The following is a 23,486-nucleotide window of genomic DNA, read 5'->3' as shown; positions in this document are numbered from 1 at the left end:
TCATAGTAATAGCTTTAATGTCTAAACATTCAGAAGAATAACAGGCGTTTAATGGGTAACACAGAATATGTATTGGATGCAAACTCTTATGCATCCAGATAAATTCCTATTATCAAACGAGCGTTCATTAGAATGCGCTAGTTTCTTTATTTTAAGCAGAAATATCTTCTCTCCTAGGTACGATAACTGCGACAAACCGAGGGTTTGCTCAGAGTCAAGGACCATCCTACGAAAATATTAGGCACCTGGTTAAGAATTGTGGAGGAGGACATGGCGGTAGAGGAGGCATGGGGCCAAATGAATTAGGGACCTCATTTTCGTATGGTTCTGCATTAGATCCGAGTACCTGGGGCAGTGGTGGCCGAGGAAATGGTGGCCGAGGAGCTGGGTTTCTTTCATTCAGAATTGCCAACAAGTTTCGTATAGAAGGAGTGGTTGCTGCTGATGGCGAGGCCAAAGACAGCGGTGGTGCTGGAGGCAGTATTTTGATGAATGTTTTTCACATAGATGGAGATGGATCTATTCAGGCAAATGGTGGTGCAGGGTCGCTTGGTGGTGGTGGTTCAGGAGGTAGAATCGCAGTCTATTTCAGCAATCGAAGTACGTACATAGGGTCGATTCAAGCGTTAGGAGGAGCTGGCAGCAGCGACCTTGGCGCTGCTGGAACCATCTACATTCATGACTTATCTCTACCGTCGCAGCCACACAGGGTCCTTAAAGTGGTTAACAGGAACCCTCGACGTATTCTAAGGCCTCAGGTAGCTCATGTGCTTCAAATGTCCGTCACTGGTAGCCCGGCATGCTCTGCGACGTCAGTAACGTATTCTAATGATGTGCGTGTTTCAACCACTGCAACCCCTTACTGCACCAGATCGTACAGTTACCCTTTGCAGAATATCTTTACAAAAGGGCCTTACTACTTGACTTTAAGTAGCACTGCTGACATCACCTTATTCTTCCCGTTCTCCTTGTTCGTCCATCGTGTTATTCTCTATCCTGCTTTGAATTGGAAATATGAAACATTATTTAAACTGTCTGCATTCCTCGCAACCTCACAAGTGACTACCAGCCATGACTGGATTGCAACATTTGGCGCCCAAAGTAATCAAGGAGAGACTGTCGCTGTTGGGAAAATCATAGATAAGGTATGGAGCGTAATTTCTGCAAAGACAGCATTCTTATCCGCTTGTGTTTTATTTTCACAATCGTTTGTTATGCCAAGCTAAGATGATGCTAAACCATACTGACCTCTGTTTATTTCTTTTTGCTCCAGGTTGTTCTAAAACTCAAAAGAGGGACATTGGCAACATATACAGGCCTGGACTACATTGAGGTTTTCACAATGGAAGATGAGAATGCCACGGCACAGACATTGTTCGGAGCAGGACAGGCTCGAGCCTCAACTTGGTTGGTAGATGAGAAGCAAAGCACAATTGAGCTGGAAGAGGTTTGTACCTGTTTAAAATTGATTGAATAGTAGCCTTTTTCAAGCGAATTCAGGCAGTGGTCTAGGCATTTGTTAATTTTAAAAGTGGAATATTTTATTATGTTAAAGAAGGACATATTACCGTGGCTGGAGGATTCCAATTGCCCCTCTGGGAAGACAGTTGAAAGATACCCTTGACAGAATTCAATACCTTGACAGAGTAACATGTCTCCAAGATTGACTTAATACAATATGCATGCGTTTTTTATGTTTTCAACGACAAAGAACGAATACTTTTTATTTTAATGGTTGCTCTAAATATAGCTATTCATGATAAAGATGCACATATAATTTTAACGGTATATAGACGAGCAAGTTATGTATAGACTTAAGATTCGCCTAGCATATAAATGTCATCATCGGAGATATCATTACTAAATTTAGCGTTAAATTCTTGTTCTAGCTTAACATCGGTGGATCTGCCTCTCTAAGTGCGAGCAGCAAGATTTCATTAAAAACGTTGAAGGCCAGTGGTGACCACAGCGGACAAATAATTGTGCGTCCGTTGCAGAAAGTAACATTTGAAGCCTCAGATGGGTATATCCCATACTCGGTTCATGGCCGTAAAAGGTCAATTGTTTCATTGCCCTCGATAACAAAGTGTCGCAGTGTTGGAATCAAACTTTCTGGAGTCTTAGGCGCTCTCAATAACCTTACCGTTGGATCCGGCTGTAAATTTTCGTTGGAGAATACAGTTGGGAGATCATTTGATTTTGATAATGTCCTTGTTCAGCGTCTTGGTCAGTTGGAAGTGACGCACAGAGATAGTGTCGAAATTAAAGTTTATGGTAGCACATTTGCAGTACACGGTGGTGGAAAGGTAATTTTTTGAGACCAACATTTTGGTACTTTCAGTGAAGCTTCTTTTTGGCCTTATTATCTCCATTGATGTTGTTCTTTTATTGAATTTTGCGTTTTGTTCTATTTTATGATGAATGACCTCTGTAGCCAGCTGAATTAACCACATTAAAGTCAAATATTTCTTAATATATTTTCGATTTTGAACAAATTATAAGTGCTTAAATGACCATGCTATCCCCACCATACTAATATCTATAGATAGATGTACCCCATTTTTATTAATAGCTTTTTAGTTACTGCCAAATTGTATGCTAGATACTATTTTGGTTGCTCTTTTTGTTTTGAAAATGTTAGTATATTGAGAATTTTAAATATGAAACCGTCCTGTTCAAAATATTAAAAAAAATCATAACCAGGGTGTCAGTTAGCAGATTTAACATGAGAGCATTTTTGGCACAGCAAATTTCTTTACTGAGCAACATTAATAATCGTTTTTATTATTTCGAATGGGCTTTTTCTTGGATTCAATCACTTTGATTTACTAGGCAGTTTTGGAATCGTTCTACATACAAACGAAAAAGCCGCCATTGTGTAGACAGAAGGAGTTTGTTTTCTCTCTTGGACTCCAGTGGTAATTTTTCTTTACGCACGCGGCACTGATTGGTCAACTATACCGGTCTTGTGCTTGCGTTTTTCAGATTGGATCTATAACTGGGTATATATTTTTCATCGTGTTCTTTCGAATCCTTATTCTGACGTTTTATGCTCTGTGGAGTGTCAGACGAAAAAGCTGTTAGCCAATATGTTGTAAAATGTTTGCTTTTATTAAAGCCATTTGCAAGTTCTGTACCGCCAAAAAGCTGTTCAGATTTACTAGGCATAAGAACAAGTACACAATATCAGTTTTTTATTGTTTTTCTTAAATTTCAGATTGAAACAACGAATCTTCAGCTATATTATAAAAACATAACTTTAGAGCCATTCAGTGTTTTATCGTCGGACAAAGCTTCAGGTGCAAAAGATGGAACGCCTTTGGGTTACAGCAAGCCAGGGCGCTTCGGTGCATCGGGAGGTGGTCATGGAGGCAACAGTGGACAAGGCCAGTCTCAAGTTTATGTTGGTGTTGCTTACGGGAATTTCAGATGGCCTAGTCACCAAGGTTCATGTGGCGGCAAATCGGTGTTCCCTTTGAGCGCAGAAGCGTTTGGTGGCGGCCGAATCGGTCTTCATGCGTCACATACATTGATTGTGGATGGCGAGATTTCAGCTAAAGGTTTGTGGACCTGAATTTGATCACAAAAGGCTTATATCTTAAAACCTTTTAGTGTCCCGTTCACCCACTGAAAGATGGTCATACAACCTGTGTCAACCACATGGTGATTAAGCCATCATAACTATTTCAAACGACACCATATTATATAATCAATATAAAGTTAATTGCAATCACTAGAACGTTTTGGAAAAGCTAATCTGTTTTTCAGAAATCCAATCTTCAATTTCTTACAGGATCCGATGGGTTGTCGGCTGGTGGTGGCGGTGGAAGTGGAGGAAGCCTTCTGTTAAACGCGACATACTTTCATGGAGATGGTGTTATCGACGTTTCTGGTGGCAACGGCCATTCGACCTCATTGGCTCACTGGAACAGCGCAGGAGCAATACAAAAGTTCCATGGTTTGTTTCTGTGGAGTGATTTTTAAACCAAATAATTATAAACCTGAAGATTAGGGCTCTATTCTAAAATCTCAAAAAATGGCAAACACAACTGGCAGTGGTCTGCATCATTTTGCTTTCTACTGTCTTTGTTTGTATAGGCTAGATAGACAGAAATGGATATTAGCCGAAGAAGATTGAAACTTTGTTCTACCTATCCTCTTCGTATGACGATAACATGTCTGCAAAATGTCCTTGGCAATTCCATTAGCCAAAGATTTGTTAGGTTTCTAAATGCATTATAATAATTCATGACTAGGACATGTATTTTGCTGGGCCTTACTTTGGTAACAGTGCATTGCTGAGAAGGTGATGCTAAGCGATGGTCGTTAACAAAGCTCCTTCTTCATGCTATTAATAGACTAACATAGAACTAGAGAAATATCACTTTTGAGCAAATTACTTTTGAGCAATATTACTTTTGGGCAATTTTTCTTTTAAGCAATATTATATTTTGCTTGAATAAAAACAATGTCTTTTTTTTAAACAGTATTGCTTTGGAGCAGTATTGGTTTTAAGCAAGATCACTTTGAGCAATATTACTTTTTAAGCACGATTACTTTGTAACACTATCACTTTCGACTTTGATATTGTTATTTCTTTTGACATTGCTTTTGAGTGATGTTACTTTTGATCCATATTTCTTTTGAGCAATATTACTTTTGTGCAGTATAAATTTAGGGCAGCTGTACTTTTAGCAGTATTACGTTCTAGCAATAAACCATGAATCTCCAATTGAAAAATATCTCATCGTGTAATTCCGAGTATGTTATATTGCAGGAGGAGGTGGCGCGGCTGGTCGTGTCAGCATTCATTATGGCCTGAATGATTTCACCGGACGATACTTGTCAGCAGGTGGTAGCAGCCTGTTTGAAAATGGTGGGGCTGGAACAGTGTATCTTGAAAAGTTTCCCATTAACTCTAGTCTACCATTTACACCGAATCGAACTCTTTATGCAAATAACAACAATAAGTATCCTAGAGACAGATTCTTTGATATACGTGAGACATATATGAATATGAGCAATGCGCCTGCTGTTGCCTGGGTGACACTGACCAACAGTTTCAAAGACGCCAATTTAGAAATTGATGAGCTGCAAGTTTACGGAGGAGCGCGTTTAGCGATGGTTAATCCAAAGCAGCCTTTAAGCCAAGTGAATATAACGTTTGGCAATCTAAAAGGAGATCGCTCTGGGCAACTGTTTATTGGGAAAAATCAAAGTTTGCTGTCAAAGGAATCACCTTTACTTATGGGGCTAGCTGTTTACCCAGGGGGGAAAGTCAGTCTGCAGGGAAATTTAACTGTTGCTGGGGTGAGAATGGTACTTGATGGTGTTTTGGAGAATTGTGAAAATATTGTGGTTGAAAAAAACGGTCTTGTTGAAATGAAAGATATGATAGATCGAAATGAAAACCCAACCAGGGTATGTCTCTATTGATTTTTATTCATTTTTACTTTTTGTAAATACGCCTATATTTACAACGCGCCTGTATATATTTCCGCTATTTCTATTAAAGAGAGCTGTTGGAAATAATTGTCAGATGGCTATTGATAGAAATGAATTTCTGAAATTCTGAATTCAATATTCATCATTGGAAATTTGTCTTTGTTCACGCGTTTAACCTTAATGAAAGCTCTATGCATTGTTGTTCTTAGAATTTTGATTTTGAGACTGTTAATAAACGATCTTAACAGTGGAAATTTGCTGGCTAAGACCTTTTCTTTTTGAAGATATTCAAATTCGAGAAGATAGAAGTGCGAAACAACGGATCTCTGGTCGTTTCAAATGAGAAAGTTCCTCGCTCTTTTGTTGGCAAAACAGTACGAGTACTTGGTGGAGGGAGAATTACTGCAACCCATCTTGAGATGTTTGTCGATACTTTGATATTGGATTCTTCTGGAACCATAGAAGCATCGATGCATCAACACCCTTTTCTTGGTAAAGGTGCGTTTCAGTTTAGGCCAGGTGCATGCAAGATCAAATACTAATTAGTCTAGTAAAGAATAGATACCAATTCTAGAATAAGACGAGAAAGATGTGAAACAGATATCCTTGAGCTAGATAAAGTTCTCTTACATCCAGAAAAATCCTTTATAAATTTAAAAAAGGTCAGATTTGCTTACCTGCAAAGTATTTTTGTTCAGTCATTTGAAGCCAATTGCACTGCCTGTTTGGTTTCCACTTGAAAAAATGATATTATCAAATTTTTCAAAACAGTTGCTGATCATTTTTCAGGAATGGGACCTGGCCAAGATTGCCCCTTATCAGGGGGTCGAGCATGTAGCGCGACAGGTGGAGGCCACGGTGGGGGTGGAGGGAGATCTGAGAATCAACAATGGACTGCCAAAGCGTATGGATCTTTCAAGAAACCAAGAGAATTCGGTTAGTTGTTTGCATGTCATTAAATTCCCACCCTTTCCGCCCAGTTCATTCTATCATTTGCTTCCTCTGATTCTTTTTCAAGTAACTGCAGGTTTCGGCAAAGTCAAAAAGTGGCAAAGCCGAAAATTGTTAAGGAATGTAAGCAATGGATGCATTTTATTCCATTAGCATGTATACATATTTTTGAGATTCAGCTCATTAGTTTTTGATTTCTGAATTCATCTTTGAGAAAAATGTGCTCTTTGAGGGGCGTCTCTTACAATAGACTTGGAAATACGAGCGGTGATCAATTTAGATACAACCCGGTTAACCCAACATAAATTGAGAAATGATGAAGGGAAGCTCGCCGTCCTCAACTTACCTCTTAACTGGACCAGTTGTTTAATAGTGCATTATGTTTGTTAAATGTGAAAAATTATTTTGCGGTACAAAATTTTAAAAATGACGTTGAAAAAAGCAAACATTTTCCTACATATCAAAAGCTTTTTCGTCTGACACTCCTCAGAGTACAAAACGTCAGAATAAGGATCCAAATGAACAAGATGGTGCAAATATACCCATTTTTACAACATACTAAAAGCTTTTTCTTTTCGCAATCCTTTCGAATAGATGGAAAGGCTCTCCCAGTGCTGTAAACAATGCGAGGACTGACAGCAAAGAAGCATTTTGCGATGGCCTTTTTAATCTGTCTTTCAAATTGCAAGATGGTGTTACAGGGTAGTTTAAGATAAGCTGGGCATTTATGTGGACCAACCTTTCGGTCGGCCAAAAAGCTTGCGACTCTTTCCCTAGTGTAAGAAGAAATGACATCTTCTGTATAGCTTCATTAGTGGACGACAAATATTTTAGAAAGAACTACATTAGCAAGTTTATTGACATTTTTTTATCGCTAAGACTCTATAAGGATTGGATTGACAGTGCGAGGGAAGCTAGCATTTGGGGTTAAGCCATGGGGCATTGAAAACATGGTTTCATTTTGCTGTCCTACATGATTGCTTGCCATTCGCTATATTTTTTGAGAAAATTATTTGTTATAAACAAAGTGAATAGCTTAAATTGATGCAAGTATAGGTTGTTCTACCCTAGCTGTCGCGGTTTTCTATCAAACAAAAATTTTATATTTTAGGAAGCCAAGGTGGTGCAGGGATTAATGGGAAGTCTGGAGGAGCAGGTGGAGGCATCCTATATTTAAAGATTAACAACACGTTGACTATCAATGGTGACTTGAAATCTAATGGCATGTCTTCTTCGAGTGTGGGATCTGGTGGTGGCAGTGGAGGCAGTATTCTAATCGAAACGAATGCTTTCGGTGGAACAGGCACAGTTCAGGTAATTATTTGCAGTTCAGGTAATTAGTTATAGTTCAGGTAATTAGTTGTAGTTCAGGTAATTAGTTGAAGTTCAGGTAATTAGTTGAAGTTCAGGTAATTAGTTGCAGTTCAGGTAATTAGGTGTTTTTGCATTGCAGGAATGATCCCTAGTGTTAAAAAAATCAAGCACACTAGCCTCACATTGACAAGTCCTTTGAAAGTGAATTCATTAGGGATATTATAATATGATTCTATGATTAATGCTTTGGCTTTAAAGAACTTTTTTGCATTCTATTGCTGATTTTGAAGATTTTCTTTCTGTCGCTGTTGTTGTAGGTCAATGGTGGTGATGGATACAAAGGGAATCATGGTGGTGGAGGCGGGGCTGGTGGAAGAGTTGCTATTTATTATTCAAAGGATGAATTCTCAGGCTCAGTTCTGTCTCGTGGTGGATTTGGTATACGTGAGTATGGGGCTGCTGGAACAGCCTATTTCGAAGGAATATCTGAAAACAAAACCTCGTATGGAATCTTGAAGATTGACAACAACAACAGAAAACCATCTACAAGGCGAATAAACGAGGTTTGTTTGAAATTTTGTAGCTTCAATATTCAGTGACATTTTCTTGTTGTTTACTAGTATTGTTATTGTTAAAGATAACTGATATTTTTTTTGTAGTTTCTGTATATGGGTTCTTCTGATCTCGCTTCCTTGAACGTATTTTACTAGTTGCTAATATGTAGTTTTTCTTTTGTTATTTTCAAGGTCGAGAAGTTGGATGTTGCCATTTTTGAAGGAGGACAATCAAGCAGTCAGTCTCTTTCCACTCGCTCTGGCGTCTCAGTTTCGGCAAATCAACCGACCGCTTACATTTCTTATTGGGAATGGGAGATTTGGTTAGTTAAAAAGAAGTACCACTATATTTACTTTCCATTGGCAAATCTGTTTGATGGAAAACTGGACACAAGCTACGCATCTTCTGCGAGACTCGTTGACCTGACTGTGCAGTTTCCCAAACCACTTTATGTGAATCATCTGGAAATTTACCCGGTATGTTATTGTATTGCCTCTATTCCGCATATTTTTTATGTCCTTAATCACTGTATCAAAGTTTTGACTTTTATTAAGTTTAACCCTTTGGAAATGACTAATTTGGAAAATATCACAGGTGAAGAATAATAATGCCACTCTGTACCATTCTGTAGTTTGTAAAATTTTAAACATCACGTAAATTGAAAAAAATTCTGGCTTGCACTGATCGTACCAAAATGGGTTTTAGGCCACTAACAATTTTTCGGCTTCTTAACAAACATATTTGCATGGAACTGTTTTAATTTTAAACCTATTATTTCAAGTGTTTCAAAATCAAAGAATTATGCCGATGCGGGTTATAAACATTTTTAAGATAACTTATTCGTCCTTATAGAATTGTCGTCATGGCAACCAGAGCAGTGTTTTCGTGAGTAGTCAAGGCTCGGAGGGTATTGTGAACAAAACCAATGGATACCTTCCCATCGGAGATTGTTTTCCATCAGTTTATAATTTTCACAAAGTTCGAGTTGAAGACACGGTTAGCCGACTTCACTTATCAATAAAGACTGAAAGCGTTTGGTCTTCTCTCAACGAGATTGTAATAAAAATTGGAAGAAAAAGTCCTTCGTATGACGCCCATGATCTTACGCAAGACAGTGCACGAACATGGCTAGTTCTTGATGACGACCAAATAAAAGTTAATGAAATTCAGTTGAGAGGCAACGCAGATCTTGCATTTACAAGTAATACCTCATCACTGAAGACCGTAACTTTTGGAAAGCTTGTCGGTGATTATACAGGCACTCTTCACGCAGCAAAAAGGCAGCGAATGGTTCTGCAATCATTTCCTAACTCGATCGTTGCAGCCTCTATTTTTGCATATCAGGTAAGTATTTCAATTCTATTTTCAATGTACTGGGAGTCATTTTCGATTGCTTACATGGATGAGATATCAATCATAGGTAACGAATCCATCTTTCAAAATTAGAATAGGTTATATGTTGGTTTTATTGTTTAGTATAAGATTTTATATTTGGCGTCTTCTGTATATTCCTTTCTTTTTTGCCAGGGAGCAACCGTATCTCTTCCGAAGCGCTCAAGGCTTCAACAGGCTGATTACATTCTTGAAGGATCTTTAGTCAACGTGGCTGATCTACAGATTTTGCATAATGCTCAGCTGCTAATTTACGACACTGCGCATATCAATTCAAACGAGGCTAAGTTACTATGGCTTAATTCATTGGAAATACACAATGGCGGCACGCTATCTCAAGTACTTTCATTATCACTTGTAACCCTAAACTTCACAATTCAAAATGATCTTCACATCTATTCTGGCGGTATTCTTAATATAAGCTCTGTGTCAATCAGTGCCAAGGATTTATCCGTAGATGTGGCTGGTCTGATAACAGCGGCAGGACGGGGGCATGCCAGCGGTGCAGGCCCTGGAAAAGGAGTCGGGTCATTGTCCGGAGGCCCGTCTGGTGGAGGACATGGAGGCTCTGGAGGGGCTGGCAAGGACCACCAGACAGCAGGGAAAGCCTATGGCTCTTTCATGGTTCCTGGTCAGTATGGAAGTGGAGGTGGCTATGGACTGAAACGACAGGTCCGTTATTTTGAAAATAGTAGCACGATACTTTGAATCCCTCTTGACGACTGTAAATGATTCAATTTCAATAACGCTTTCTTGTTGTATATTGTAGCATGGGTTTTTTCAGTGCAAAGGGCAGATCATCTATTTTTCAATAAAATGAGGAGAGGTCCGAGGCATGAACCCTGTGGTACTCCTATTTCTATGGCCTGAATTTCAGAGAAGACACCATTGAAATTTCAGAACTGCTCACGATTATTTAAATAGGAACGTAACCAATCATGTTTCATGCCTTTGATGTCATAGTGAAGCATTTTTGCTAAGAGTATATCATGATCAACAGTGTCGACCCGCCTTTCTTAGATCAATGAATACAGCGTTGACTTTACTATTATCGATGTTAACGTACCAGTCATGAGTGGATTTAAGCAAACATGTTACGACCGAGTGTAAAGCTGGAAAGCTCGACTGATGCATGTACGGATGTTTGTTTCTATCAAGGTCATTATATAGCTGATCATATACTAGTTTTTCAAACAGCCTGGATACAATAGGAAGAGCGGACATGGGTCTGTAGTTAGACCGATCGTTACGCTCTTCACTCTTGAAAGTAGGCGCAACCCCTGCAGTTTCCCAACTATCAGGAAATTCTCCGGTATTAATAGAAAATTGAAGATACTGCAAAGAGATTGTGAAATTATAGGAAAAGCAACATTGATAAAATAACTGGCTATGCCGTCAGACCCAAATCCAAATGATTTCCTCATTTTACCAAGGGCTCTTTCTGCATTTGCAGCATCAATGGCATTAAACTCAAAATTGTTAATGTTCTCATTAATCGTGTACTCGTTAGACAGAAGTGGGTTAGGTTGCGGTGGTATCTTATCTCAAAGCTTTTAGCCGACACTTCAAAAAAAATCATTCATAGCTCGTGAGACTTCAGCTGGTTCATTGATCTCATGGTCATCTACCTCTACGCTGTCGATGTTTGTTGTTTTGGATCTCTTATTGAGCAGTTGATTAATGGTACTCCAAGAGTGCGTTAAACTGTCTCTATAAGAAGCAATTTTATTAAAAGAAAAAGTCTCTCTTCAGTTGTCTGTTGAGATTTTTAACCTTATCCCGCAAATGCCTGTAGGAACTCATAAGAATAGATGACTTATTTTTTGCTGCTGCTGATGATACAACCATATGTTACGCCTCTGATAATATGGAGGATTTGAATGCTATTGTCAATGCAGAACTTGCAAGTCTCAATGAATGGCTTCGCGGGAATAAACTCTCATTGAACGTTATTAAAACTCAAGCAATGATAATTGGGTTTGTGAACGAAACTAAATATCTTGGCATAATGATTGATGATAATCTAAAATGGGATAGCCAAATCAAGAACATCCAAACTAAGATTTTGCGGGCTCTTGGTCTGTTAAAATACCCTAAGCGATATGTTCCAACTAGCACACTAAATGATAGCTATAAGGGTATAGTGGAGCCTCATCTTAAATACTGTTGCTCCGTATGGGGCTCCTGTGGAACCACCAAGTTGGATAAATTACAAAATCTCCAAAACTGGGCAGCAAGAATAGTAACAAGCAGTGACTTGGGACATCTGCAGCACCTTTGATTCAAGTTTTAGATTGGTCTACAGTCGAGACACTTCTTCACCGTGAAACTTCAACTTTGGCCTTTAAATGGCTTAACAATCTAGCCCAAGAATACCTTAGTGGGTGCTTTTCTAAACTGTCAGATTGCCATAATTGCGGCCTTCGTAACTCAAAGACTGACCTGCTAATACCCCGAATGAGAAAATCCTACGGACAAAAATCCTTTGCTTTTCGTGGTGCAAAAGTTTGGAATGATCTTGACTTAGTATCAAAATCGGCATCCTCCATCCATTGTTGTAAATCGAGACTTAAAACTTACAAGGGTCTCTAACATGGACAAATTCGCCCTTCTCTCCGTTTCTCTGTCTTCCTTTCTATTCTTTTGGCTTGTATTATATTGTATTTTTATATTCAATTAAAATAACTCGGTATTATTAGGTATTTTTTCATAGGGCCAATTGTAAAACAGGTTTCTACACTGAATTGTTACCCTGTATAAATAAATTTAAAATGATAATGAAATGAAATTGTCCATTTTCAGGTGGGTGGTTTTGGCGGGGGTGTGGTTACTCTGGACGTCTCTGAGTCTCTGACACTCGATGGATCAATCGATGTGAGTGGTGGCAGTGGAACTAACGCTGGAAGTGCAGGAGGAAGTGCGGGAAGTATCAATTTGAGGAGCAAATCTTTTCAGGGAAAGGGAAAACTCACAGCTGACGGTGGCGCTTCATCTGTGACTGGTAGCGCAGGCGGAGGAGCCGGTGGAAGAATAGCAATTCATACAAAAACGTTCCTTTTCACGGGTAAGATTTTTCATAGGATGAAAATATATTCGCTTGTTACTGTTTTATTGACTGTCTTGCAAATATCTTTTGTTTGATCATTTCAGTTTATAGATATTTCCTTTTAAATGCTTTAAAGATAATCTTTGCACTTTAAGATGAACTGTTCATTGATTTCCTTGTTAAATCCAAGTGATATGATGAACGGTTTAATAAGCATTGTATTTGATGTGTAGGTGCCTACACTGCGTATGGTGGATCAGGGCAGTCAGAATCAGGGGGAGCTGGCACAGTGTACATCAAATTCGGAAATGATTCGAAATTGCAACGACAGTTGATAATTGACAACAAAAACCAGCAACCTTCAACGGTGTATTTGACGAGCTCCAGCGACACAGGAAATGATACAGGCAAAACATGGCTCATTGTTCAAAATGCCGATAGTATTTTGCTTGAGAGAATTTCTTTAAAAGGGCGAGCCCATCTTGCATTTTCAATAGCTGAGGCCGCGAGTTTAAATATCTTTACCAGCCTGCTTGATGGCGATTTCACGGGCCAGATCCACGTGTCCTCCGGTGTGAATCTCACTGTTCACAAATCAAGCCAGTTGTTTCCAGCATCATTTAGGGTTTACAAAAATGGCAACATCGGGCTGCCTGAATCGATAACTCTGGATTCACTTGCAAATGAAGATGTCAGCATTGAAGGAACGATAACTGGGATAAAGGATTTGGTTGTCAGTCCGGGTGTACGCGTCCTGCTTGGTGACAAGGTATATAGCCTCTTATGTTTATGTTAAAGCAATTTTGTCTAGAAAAAAAACCCTTGTAAATTGGAGTACATATTTGCTTTTACTGTAAAAGTGTGTGACTATTAGGTATTATAATAATTCGTAAGCCAAAATTATAATTGTATTAATATAAGAGTTTGTTTCTTGGCCTTTTCGATTCTTATGTTTGCTTTGTTTAGGCATCAAGCTTTGGGATGCAGGCGAAAGAGTTCAGCTTAAGATCACTTACTATCGGCGGCACAATCCAATCAAACGCGACGGTTTCTCTACTGAATCCTGCACTAAAGTTGACCGTTTCAGATTCACTCAGAATTCTTCCTGGTGGCAAGGTCCTTGCAAATTGGCTTGAAATAAACTCAAAGTCTTTAACGGTTGATGGTTCTGGTGAGATTTCTGCAAATGGAGGTGGCCTAAAAAATGGCAAAGGTGTCGGTTTAGGTATGATATGTTCTTCAAATTTCTTTTAATTTTGTTCAACTCAACTTTCTTTTAATTTTGTTCAAGGCAACTTTTTTCCTTTTTTATAAATATTTCATAAACATTTTTTAGGTATGTTTAATGATTTACCACGCTGCAAGTTTTATCTTATTGGAATAGTTTGGTATCTGAAATAAGCCGGAGAAAGAAATTTAATTTCTCATTGCTCTTTCATGTTGCATGTTTGTTTAAGGTGGAAATGGCGCTACTCATGCTGGCAGTGGTGGCCAGATCCACGGCTCGTTTGCAGTTGATAATACATACGGAACAGTAAACAAACCATCTTCATTTGGAAGTGGTAACGGTAACTCTACAGGAGGAGGCATTATCAAGTTAAACGCTAGTGAAACCATGCATGTTGATGGGTCTATTGTTGCCAACGGACAGTCGCCTGGGGGAAGTGGAGGCAGTATATACTTGGTCGCAGCCATTTTATCAGGAAGAGGAACAGTGTCAGCAAAGGGAGGGAGCGGTGCAGATTCATATGGTATGTGTTTCGCAAAGAAACTGTATTATTCTTTATCTGCGAAAAAGTAAATATCTGACTACAGCCTTTGACGGGTTAGGCACATCAAACTAAAAATGACTTGAAAAACAAATTGTGTTTTGTATAAGGTTAATAACCAAGAAGAGCTTCTTAAATTAGGTATTCCTCGTCAGTCTTGAATGATCAATGTATCCTTTTTTATGAATTCTCATGCTATTTCGTAAGATGCTCCACAAATATTGATGACTGAAGATTAATTTTCAAAAAGTTTTTAAATCATATATTGTTTCTGAATTTTTAAGCCTAGCATGAATTTCTGAAAATTTTGAGAGCTATATTGCTGTTAGTACATTTATTAAGTAATGACTGATTGAGAGAAAGGTATTCTTTCGTTCAGGTGCTGGTGGCGGAGGACGCATTGCTATCAATTACAAGAATTCATCTTTTGCTGGCTCATATATTGTTCTTGGTGGAGAAAGCAAGCAATATCCTGCTGGAGCAGGTACTGTATACCTGATGGACGTAGGGAAGAACAAGTCGAAGCTGTTAATTGACAACAAAATTGAACAGGCAACATCAATTGCAGACCGTTCTGAAATGACGAAAATGACTTGGATCTTCGCATCTTCGGACGTTGGGTCAGTGATTTTTGATGAACTTGATATCCGCGGAGGAGGGAAACTTGCAGCGAAGACGGAATTACCTAATTCTATGCTTACGTGGCACGTTGGGGCCATCCGCGGTGACAGAACTGGAATGCTGTTTATCCTCAAGTACCAAGAGATTGATATGACGAAAGGAAATGGAATTAACCAGGAACTTCTTTGGGGCCTGAACATTCAACAGTTTGGTGATGTCATACTCCCTCCTGGATTGAACATAAATCGCATCGGAATTGTCGTGGCTGGAAGAATACGTGGAGCAGAAAATGTGACAATTGGCCCAGAAGGGTCTTTCACCGTGCGGTAAGCTTATTTTCACAATGAGAACCAATTCCTTGTGCTGTTTCGTTTTTCATGGTAGATACAAGGGCTTTCACATCTACAAACAGCAAAACCCCCGCATATATGTAAACTGTGTGTACTGTATATAGCTATTTAGAGCATGGAAATGATCAGTCTCATTTACATCAAGAAACATAGTAGCAAAGTGAAAGCAAAGCAAGTTGCAGACTTCATTTGTATCTAGGCAAAATAAAATAAAGGAGGTATTGACAAAGAGTCGCCCATAATATTACTAGTTTTTGTTTTAAATGTTGGTTTGTCATTCATACATCAATTTTTTAAGAAAATAGTTTGGTTCTTCGTGATATTTTTCATCGAATAATGGCAAAAGATTTCAGAAACCTGACGAAAATCCGCAGATATTAGTTTAAGAGCAAATTCCAATATATTTCCTCAAATGGTTGGAGATTCTTCGTAAATTTTCTAATATCGTTATATAACTTTTTTGGAATTTAAGTCTATGGCTTGAAAAAGAAATCTTTTTTCGTTGCAGAGAAATGATTGACCCAAGTGGGGTGAAGTCAAGAAAGATACGTCTTAGTTCCGTTAACGTCCTTGGTGGTGGAACAATGCTTCTTGAGTCAGATAAGCATGGAATTTTCATCAACATTACAAATTTTTCAATACAAACCGGAGGTCGTGTAGTTGCAACAAGACTTCATTTAACAGCAAAAAATGTGGAGATAGCTCAGTCAGGATTGCTCGACTTAAGCTTTAAAGTGAGTTTTTGTTGGCTGTTTACATAGCAACGAAATGCTCTCTCACTCTAGTGTCAAATTTTCAAATTGCCGTTTTCCTTTAAGTACAAAATGTATCCATCATAAGGTCAATTTTATTGAAAACAGTTTTATTTGCATAGCCCGTTCTATGTTATCGATTTAGCTGATAAAGATTTGAATAATGAGCTTCATTTACACTTCCACAGAGTGCTGTGAATGGTGCTGGTTTGGGAGCAGGAATTGTTAACTCTCACGGGGCTTCAGGTGCAGGCCATGGTGGATTCGGTGGTAAAGGGAATATGCAGGAGATACGAGGCAGTTTCTACAATAGCCTTAAACAGCCAAGCCAATTTGGAAGCAGTGGAGGAGGCTTGAAAACTGCAGGTGGAGGGGTTTTGCGTGTCCAATGCCTCTCTTTTAAACTTGATGGCGACATTAAAGTGAACGGTCAGTCTGGAAGTGCAGTTCTTGGTTCTCCAAATGGCGGCGCGAGTGGTGGCAGTGTTTGGATTGACTGTAAGACTTTGGAAGGGTCCGGCAGTGTCTCATCCAACGGTGGTGGAGGAGATATCTTAAGTGGAGGTGGAAGTGGAGGCAGGATCGCTTTGCATTTTGCAGAACGAAACACATTTGAAGGAAGTCTAGTTGCATTTGGCGGTTATTCAGCACACGAAAGTGGTGCAGCTGGCACTATTGTCGTTATTAATTCAAAGACAGGGGAAAACAATCTCACCATTTCGAACCGGGGCCGCAAACCCTCATCTGCAAGGATCAAAGATTTCTCTAGGCTTTCTACAGATGCTGCGAGGACTTGGGTCCCTGCTAGCAATGACGGAAACAGAGCATTGTATGCAAGTGAGGTCATAGGCTTGTCTCGCACTGACTATTATACGGAATATAGCTTTAATGTATTCAAGTTGGGAGGTTCATCTCACGTAGTGTTTGAGCAAAACAAACAGGGAGTCTCAAGTGTTATCATTTTACATCAGTTGATTAGCACATACGAAGGCCAAAGCTTTGGCTACTTGCACACACTGGCCAAACAACTTATCATTATTAAGCAATCAGACTTGTATGTCCCTGCCAATTTGCAGGTTTACCCAAATGGCGTTTTTCAACTACCCGAAAAGGTCATTTTCCACAATAATGATTTGTATCTTGAAGGTGCTCTTATTGGAGTCAGAGAACTGACGGTGTCGTCCGGTGAACTTCGTGTGTCTTTGAATGCTAGGATCAGCTTCTATCTTTCTGGAGATTCAGGGTTCGATCTAACAAAGCTTAGTATATTCCCAGGGGGTGTGATTGTTGGGCCAAGCACGTCCATGAATCTGTTTAAAATAAAGGCAGGAATTTTAGATATGCAAGCAGGAGGGACTATCTCAGGCCGATCATTAGACATTGAAGCACAAACAATGGCCGTAAGAGATTCAGCAGTTATTTCCGTGGATTATGGTGGCTTCCCGAAGATGCGAGGCGAAGGAGCTGGTCCAACAGACAGCCGAGGAGAGGAAAGCTGTGGAGGCAGCCATGCTGGATTTGGAGCTTGCCCTTCCAGCGTATCACATGCTGCTCCCTATGGAAATATATTTCAACCTGGAAAGGCGGGTTCTGGTGGCGGAGGAATAAGTGCTGCCACTGGCGGAGGAGAAGGAGGTGGCATTATTAGGATTTTCACCGTTGAATTAAGTTTAGATGGAGCAATTTCAGCAAGGTAAGTCTAAGGCTTGTCAGCTGAGCGAATGTAGGTAAATTCATTAATAATACGTATTTGGTGCTTTTGATTCGACTTCGTTAAAGTTCGTTAGATAAAACCAAGCTATCACATTTATCCTTCAAATAAAAACCCTTGCGAATTGCATTCCGTTTCGTTGAATACTGTGCATGGCCTCTGTTAAATCTTTCGATGATATTTAATGTCATAAAGAAGTTTTTCGGAATATAGAATTTCAAAATGACAAGAAGAAGCGGACCAATGCAGAGTGTTATGCCGCCGATGTTTGTACAAATTTCGATAATAATGAAAAACTGTACTGGCATTCCAATACACAGAAAATAAACTACTTACATTATTTTTTTGAATTTGCTTTCTTAGAGGAAACAGCGGGCAACATCCTGGCGATGGCGGTGGGTCAGGAGGAAGTATTTGGATAATCGCTACAAAGCTTCTTGGTTCAGGTCGCATCTCGATTGGGGGAGGAAATGGTTATACGCGCAGCGGCGGTGGGAGTGCGGGGCTTTTGTCATTGCAATACTCAACAAAAGGAGGCATCCCGGATTATGATTTAAAAGGAGGTGAAGGAGTTATGAATGCAGGAGGAAGTGGAATATTGTATGAAAATGCCAATGGTAAGAGAAGCATAATAGTTAATGGATACTCAAAAAGTAATGTGGAAGAAACCGTTATTGCATGTGATTCAGGATCAAGCATTGAACTTTCAAAATTGACAGTCTTGAACAGAGGAAGATTAAGTATGCAAGCGTGCCCAGCCGTATCCAAACGTACCCTTTTTATTGATGCTCTGTTAGGAGACCCACAGAGTGAACTGTCGCTGCAAGATGGTCGCCAGCTTTATGTTGCATATAGAGGGGATATCAGCTACGAGCTTCCATTATCACTGCGAGTGCTTCCTGGTGCACTGCTTCAGGTTCCCAATGTATTCAGCTTGAAACCATTTACTAAGTTGCACATAGCTGGACAGTTAGTAGGCGCTGCCTCTTTCATTCTGCATCCATACAGTCAGCTTCAGGTAAAACATCCTGGCTTTACAAGTTACAAGGATATCTCCATTTCTAGGTTCTCATTTGAAAAGCTTGTTGTAGAATCCCGAGCGTCAGTGGTTCCTGAATCACAAGACAGAACACATTTTGATGTAGGCGAATTTGAACTTCAATATTCTGCAGTTTTTCCGCCTATTATACCTCTTGTGGTGTTAAAAAAGTTTGTAAAACAAAGTAGAGGCCCGTCTCTTTCTCGTTTAAGCTGCCCCCACGGACACGAGATTGTTAATATATCCTCAGACGTTGTTTACGATCCATGTGGCACAGGCAAGTTGTTCTATTATCCTCGAAACGTTAGCTACCAGGCAAATGTCACTCATTCTCGTAATGTATCGTACGTCGTGAGAGAAGATGGTTGGGAAATTCATGAAGGGCATAATGTTAGCTACACTCGGAATGTTACCAGGTACATGATTGAGCCTTACCTAGTTGAAGTAACAAGATGGAAGATCGTTTATAATATAACTTGCAATTACGAAGAGTTCACGTTATTGGTTGGCCAGAGATGCTCCTTGCCACCAGGAAGGTATAGGTACTCATCTCTGGTGATAGAGCAACAAGCTGTATTTGCCTTTCAAAGTAATGGTTACGAAGAAACAACACTTGAAGTTGGTAACATCAAAGTCTTTACTGATGGCCGTCTCAGCCTTCTACCACATTCGCTACCCAATCGAAGGTTATCGTCAACAGATACAGGAGCAAGTCATGGCGGACAAGGAGGTAAAGGGGCTTCTTCAATTTCTGTAGCAAATGGTATTTTTGGCAACGTTATGACACCCAAAGCCCATGGCAAAAGTGGAGGAGGAGGCGCTACTGGTGAGATTGGAAAAGGCGGAGGACAACTTGTACTTAATGTATCACGTGGCATAACACATGATGGAGTCATTGATGCAAATGGTGGTGATGGTATTGGTGGAGGTAGCGGTGGAAGTCTTCTGATAATAGCTAATTGGATAAAGGGTAGAGGGGTGTTTAGAGCCGAAGGGGGTGCCGGCCAGGGCAGCAATGGAGGCGGTGGAGGAGGAGGAAGAATAGCAGTCTACACAGAAAGAGATGCATTCAAAGGATCATATTCTGTTCATGGAGGCAGTGCATTTCACAACGGACAGCCAGGCACCGTAGTGCTCGTAAATACGGCTGGAATTCGCAAAATACGCTTGCTATTGAACGAATCAGGGGTTGTAACTTTACCAGCAAATAGTGTATCATATTTTTTCGATGAGATATCACTCGGACGATCTACGACGTTTAAGGTCAACAATTTCTCTTTAATAACAAGTCGTCTAAGCACACAGAGTGGTTGCTTTTTGGATGTTGGTTCAAACGCCTCGATTGTTGTAAACTCAACAGAAGGACAGAAGTTATACTGTAACATAAATGTGAGGGAAAATGCAATGTTTAATTGTTCTGGTCAGTTAGAACTCAGTTCACCAGGATCTGAACAAATTTCAGGTTGGCTGCAAGCGGAAAGTCTTGTTGTACAGTCTTTGAAAAGCTTAAGTATGCTGCAGAAAAGCTATTTAATCACGAAAAGCATTTACATAGGGCATAAATCAAATATTTCTTTAAGCAAAGAATCACGGATTGGTCATTCGTCCACATATCAGCTGGACATAGAAAGATTGACTCTATCAGTGTCATCTGAAATCTGTTTTAGCTCACCAAAAGTGACAATAAATGTTATTTCATTATCCATGGCCCGTGGGTCACGTTTGAAGTCGATGTCGGAACTTGATTTGACAATAAAAGCAAGTAAAATAGTGATGGAGAACCAATCAGAGATCAAGGCACTAGGCAATGATAAAACGTCTGTTAAAATTTCATCTGGTAACAAAACTTGTGGGTTTGGTGGAAGTCATGGTGGCCAAGGGGGTGGAGCTCTAACTAGTGAATCGTATGGTATATTAGTGAGGCCAACTGCCTTTGGAAGCAGTGGTGGATCTGCAGGTAGTCTTGCTGGAAGTTTTGGAGGCGGCGTTCTATTCATTACTACTAAAACACTTGTGCTAAATGGAAATGTTTCAGTCAGTGGAGTTTCATCTTTCGGTAGCCAAGGTGGTGGTAGTGGTGGGAGTTTGCTCATAGAAGCAGAGATTTTGTCAGGACAGGGTAGTATATCTGCTAATGGTGGGAACTCTCTATGTGGCGGAGGTGGAGGAGGACGCATTTCTCTCAACGTAAAATATAGGACGAATTTCAAGGGGCGGATAACGGCCTACGGTGGTAAAGGAGCTTTTACAGGAGCGGCCGGGACTATTTTCATATCCGAAAAAGTAGTTGGAGTCGATGTAAATTCAACATTTATCAACAATAATGGCTTAATGTCAAATGTCGAGTCGAAGATTATGGTTGACAGTGCGACGATGACCTTGCAGAATTTAGATATCTCGGGAGAGGGAAAGCTGACATTTGCATCATCGTCTGATCTTGTTATTAAGTTTTCCAAAGTTTCAGGGGATTTCAGTGGTTTTCTTACAATAATGCCAAGGCAGAAGGTGTTTCTTCAAACATCGAAAGCTTTCTCTAAACGACCTTTTATGCTTCCATGTTCGCTATCTGTCAAACTCAATGCAACTTTGTATTTAGCCACAAGATTATTCGTCACAAAAACGATAAACAAACCTTCTTTGTACATCGAGGGTCGGGTGATTGGCGGAGAAAATATCATAGCTGGCAAGCAAGGTCATATTGTTGTTGCCAGAACCGGCAGTATAGGGATATCAACAGGGAAACCAAGGACTTTCTCTTTTAGATCAATTGCTATTCTCAACGAAGGGAAGTTGAAATTTGAGTCATCGTTGGACGAGAAAGTTCAAGTGAACTCTGAATCCATAATTCTTGGATATGGCGGATTATTAGAAGGCAAAAATTTGCTTTTAAAGACTCCCAGTTTGGTGATATCTTATGGTGGCAGAATTTCTGTAAATGGTGAGGGATTTCCTGCGGGAAGAGGTCCAGGGGGTGGAACTTCTGTGGTAAATTGGGGTGCTGCTGGCGGAGCGTATGGAGGGTTTTCTGGCTCAGGAGGAAACGCTAATGGAACGCGAATTGTATATGGGTCTCTTTTCAAGGCGGAAAACCATGGCAGCGGTGGAGGTAGTTCCGGAGGGGCCTTAGGTGGGAGTGGTGGTGGAATTTTGATGATAGAAGCGGTAAATTTGCTAGTAGATGGTACAGTGTCAGCAGATGGCTCACCAGGTGCAGAAAATGCCGGTGGCGGATCAGGAGGAAGTATTCATATTGTCACCTCAAAGCTTACTGGACTTGGATCAATACAAACGCTTGGAGGTGAAGGGAAAGGATTCGGGGGTAGTGGCTCAGGAGGGAGAATATCGATCATTGTCAGTGATCAATTTACATTTAAGGGAATAGTTGATGCAACTGGAGGAAAAAAAGCTAACAGTAGTTCTATTTGGGGGTTCAGTGGCTCACCTGGTACTGCCTACATTAAAGATATTCATAACAACTATTTCAAAAGAGAGAAGTTACTGATACAGAACCGATTAAACTTAAATCATTCTTTTGAGTTGTTTCTGAACCAAACGGTAAGCCAGTATGCTTTTGAAATTGTTGTCCTGAAGGGTGGTGTTGTGCTTCATTGCGACAAAAATGCAGACATTACGAGCTTTGAGTCAGACGACAGAAGTGTTTTGCACGTTCCTGATGGTGTCATTCTTAGTTTAGAACAGACGCAAGCGTCTAGCGATGTCCATGCCAGTTTTCACGTTGATAAATTTGGCGAAGTACGGTTAGCAAGCAAAGTAACATTCCTTGGGCGCGACAACAGGCTTCTTGGTACACTTACGGGTGTGTTCGACTTTAATATAGGCGAAACAAAAACGACCACTTTGTCCGCTTCTGGCAGAACTGCACAGTACAAGGACGGAAAGTATGTCGTTTTGTCGAAACGTGGCGAGTACAAGTTTATCAAAGTTACCCTTCAAAATCGTGCGAAGCTGTATTTTGAGAATACCGCCGAACAAATGATTCCGATATCCCTTGCATCACTGGAAATGTTTTTTGGATCTGTCCTAAGTGCTCATCGACTTTTCGTAGACAGTGGCGAAATTATCTTGCATGCTGGTGCTATGATTGATGTATCAGGAATGATAAGCAAAAGTTCTGTCACGCATTCTGCTGACGGGGGTAGTCATTGTGGATACGGTGGTGGAAGAATTGTAGATCAATATAGGGAGTTGTCATCACTACACCCTGATTTGACTGGTGAGGCCGGAGGTGGTCGCAACGCAGGAGGTTTGTTCATCAACACTTATTTTATCAATTAGACATATAAGAGAGCGAAGTCAAATATATATAAGCTCTTATGCAACAGTGAATGCTGTCAGGTTTTGTCGTTGCAATTATATTTAGGGCTCATACGACTTTTTTTGCAGGTCACTATCTGCTAAATCTTTTTCCAACATCGTCTTAACTATTTCTATAGAAATACACGTCAGTTTAAAGGGTAAAGCGGCACTGTTATAGACTAGAGCTACATTTATGCTACCATTTCTTTTTGTTCGTTTCACTC

At 40.0% G+C, this 23,486-nt stretch overlaps 1 protein-coding gene across 1 annotated transcript in view; it reads left to right on the top strand.

Annotated features, from left to right (window-relative positions):
* LOC135691921 (uncharacterized) overlaps positions 1 to 23,486 on the top strand; it is a 118,230-nt gene that overhangs the window by 34,260 nt on the left and 60,484 nt on the right. The window contains exons 31-51 of the mRNA XM_065209923.2: positions 178 to 1,145; positions 1,274 to 1,447; positions 1,890 to 2,306; positions 3,218 to 3,560; positions 3,794 to 3,958; positions 4,778 to 5,421; positions 5,730 to 5,943; positions 6,235 to 6,381; positions 7,508 to 7,710; positions 8,028 to 8,273; positions 8,457 to 8,741; positions 9,118 to 9,609; positions 9,793 to 10,329; positions 12,460 to 12,721; positions 12,937 to 13,472; positions 13,670 to 13,928; positions 14,161 to 14,454; positions 14,852 to 15,419; positions 15,952 to 16,177; positions 16,384 to 17,888; positions 18,270 to 23,209. Of these exons, the coding sequence (XP_065065995.2) occupies positions 178 to 1,145; positions 1,274 to 1,447; positions 1,890 to 2,306; positions 3,218 to 3,560; positions 3,794 to 3,958; positions 4,778 to 5,421; positions 5,730 to 5,943; positions 6,235 to 6,381; positions 7,508 to 7,710; positions 8,028 to 8,273; positions 8,457 to 8,741; positions 9,118 to 9,609; positions 9,793 to 10,329; positions 12,460 to 12,721; positions 12,937 to 13,472; positions 13,670 to 13,928; positions 14,161 to 14,454; positions 14,852 to 15,419; positions 15,952 to 16,177; positions 16,384 to 17,888; positions 18,270 to 23,209 (13,425 nt within the window). The remainder of the gene's footprint in view (positions 1 to 177; positions 1,146 to 1,273; positions 1,448 to 1,889; positions 2,307 to 3,217; positions 3,561 to 3,793; positions 3,959 to 4,777; positions 5,422 to 5,729; positions 5,944 to 6,234; positions 6,382 to 7,507; positions 7,711 to 8,027; positions 8,274 to 8,456; positions 8,742 to 9,117; positions 9,610 to 9,792; positions 10,330 to 12,459; positions 12,722 to 12,936; positions 13,473 to 13,669; positions 13,929 to 14,160; positions 14,455 to 14,851; positions 15,420 to 15,951; positions 16,178 to 16,383; positions 17,889 to 18,269; positions 23,210 to 23,486) is intronic.

This window comes from Rhopilema esculentum, chromosome 13 (assembly GCF_057945365.1).
Source record: "Rhopilema esculentum isolate cy_ngs chromosome 13, ASM5794536v1, whole genome shotgun sequence".
Taxonomy (NCBI): domain Eukaryota; kingdom Metazoa; phylum Cnidaria; class Scyphozoa; order Rhizostomeae; family Rhizostomatidae; genus Rhopilema; species Rhopilema esculentum.
Note: the sequence above shows the minus strand (reverse complement) of the source record. Positions and strands in the feature narration are given on the sequence as shown.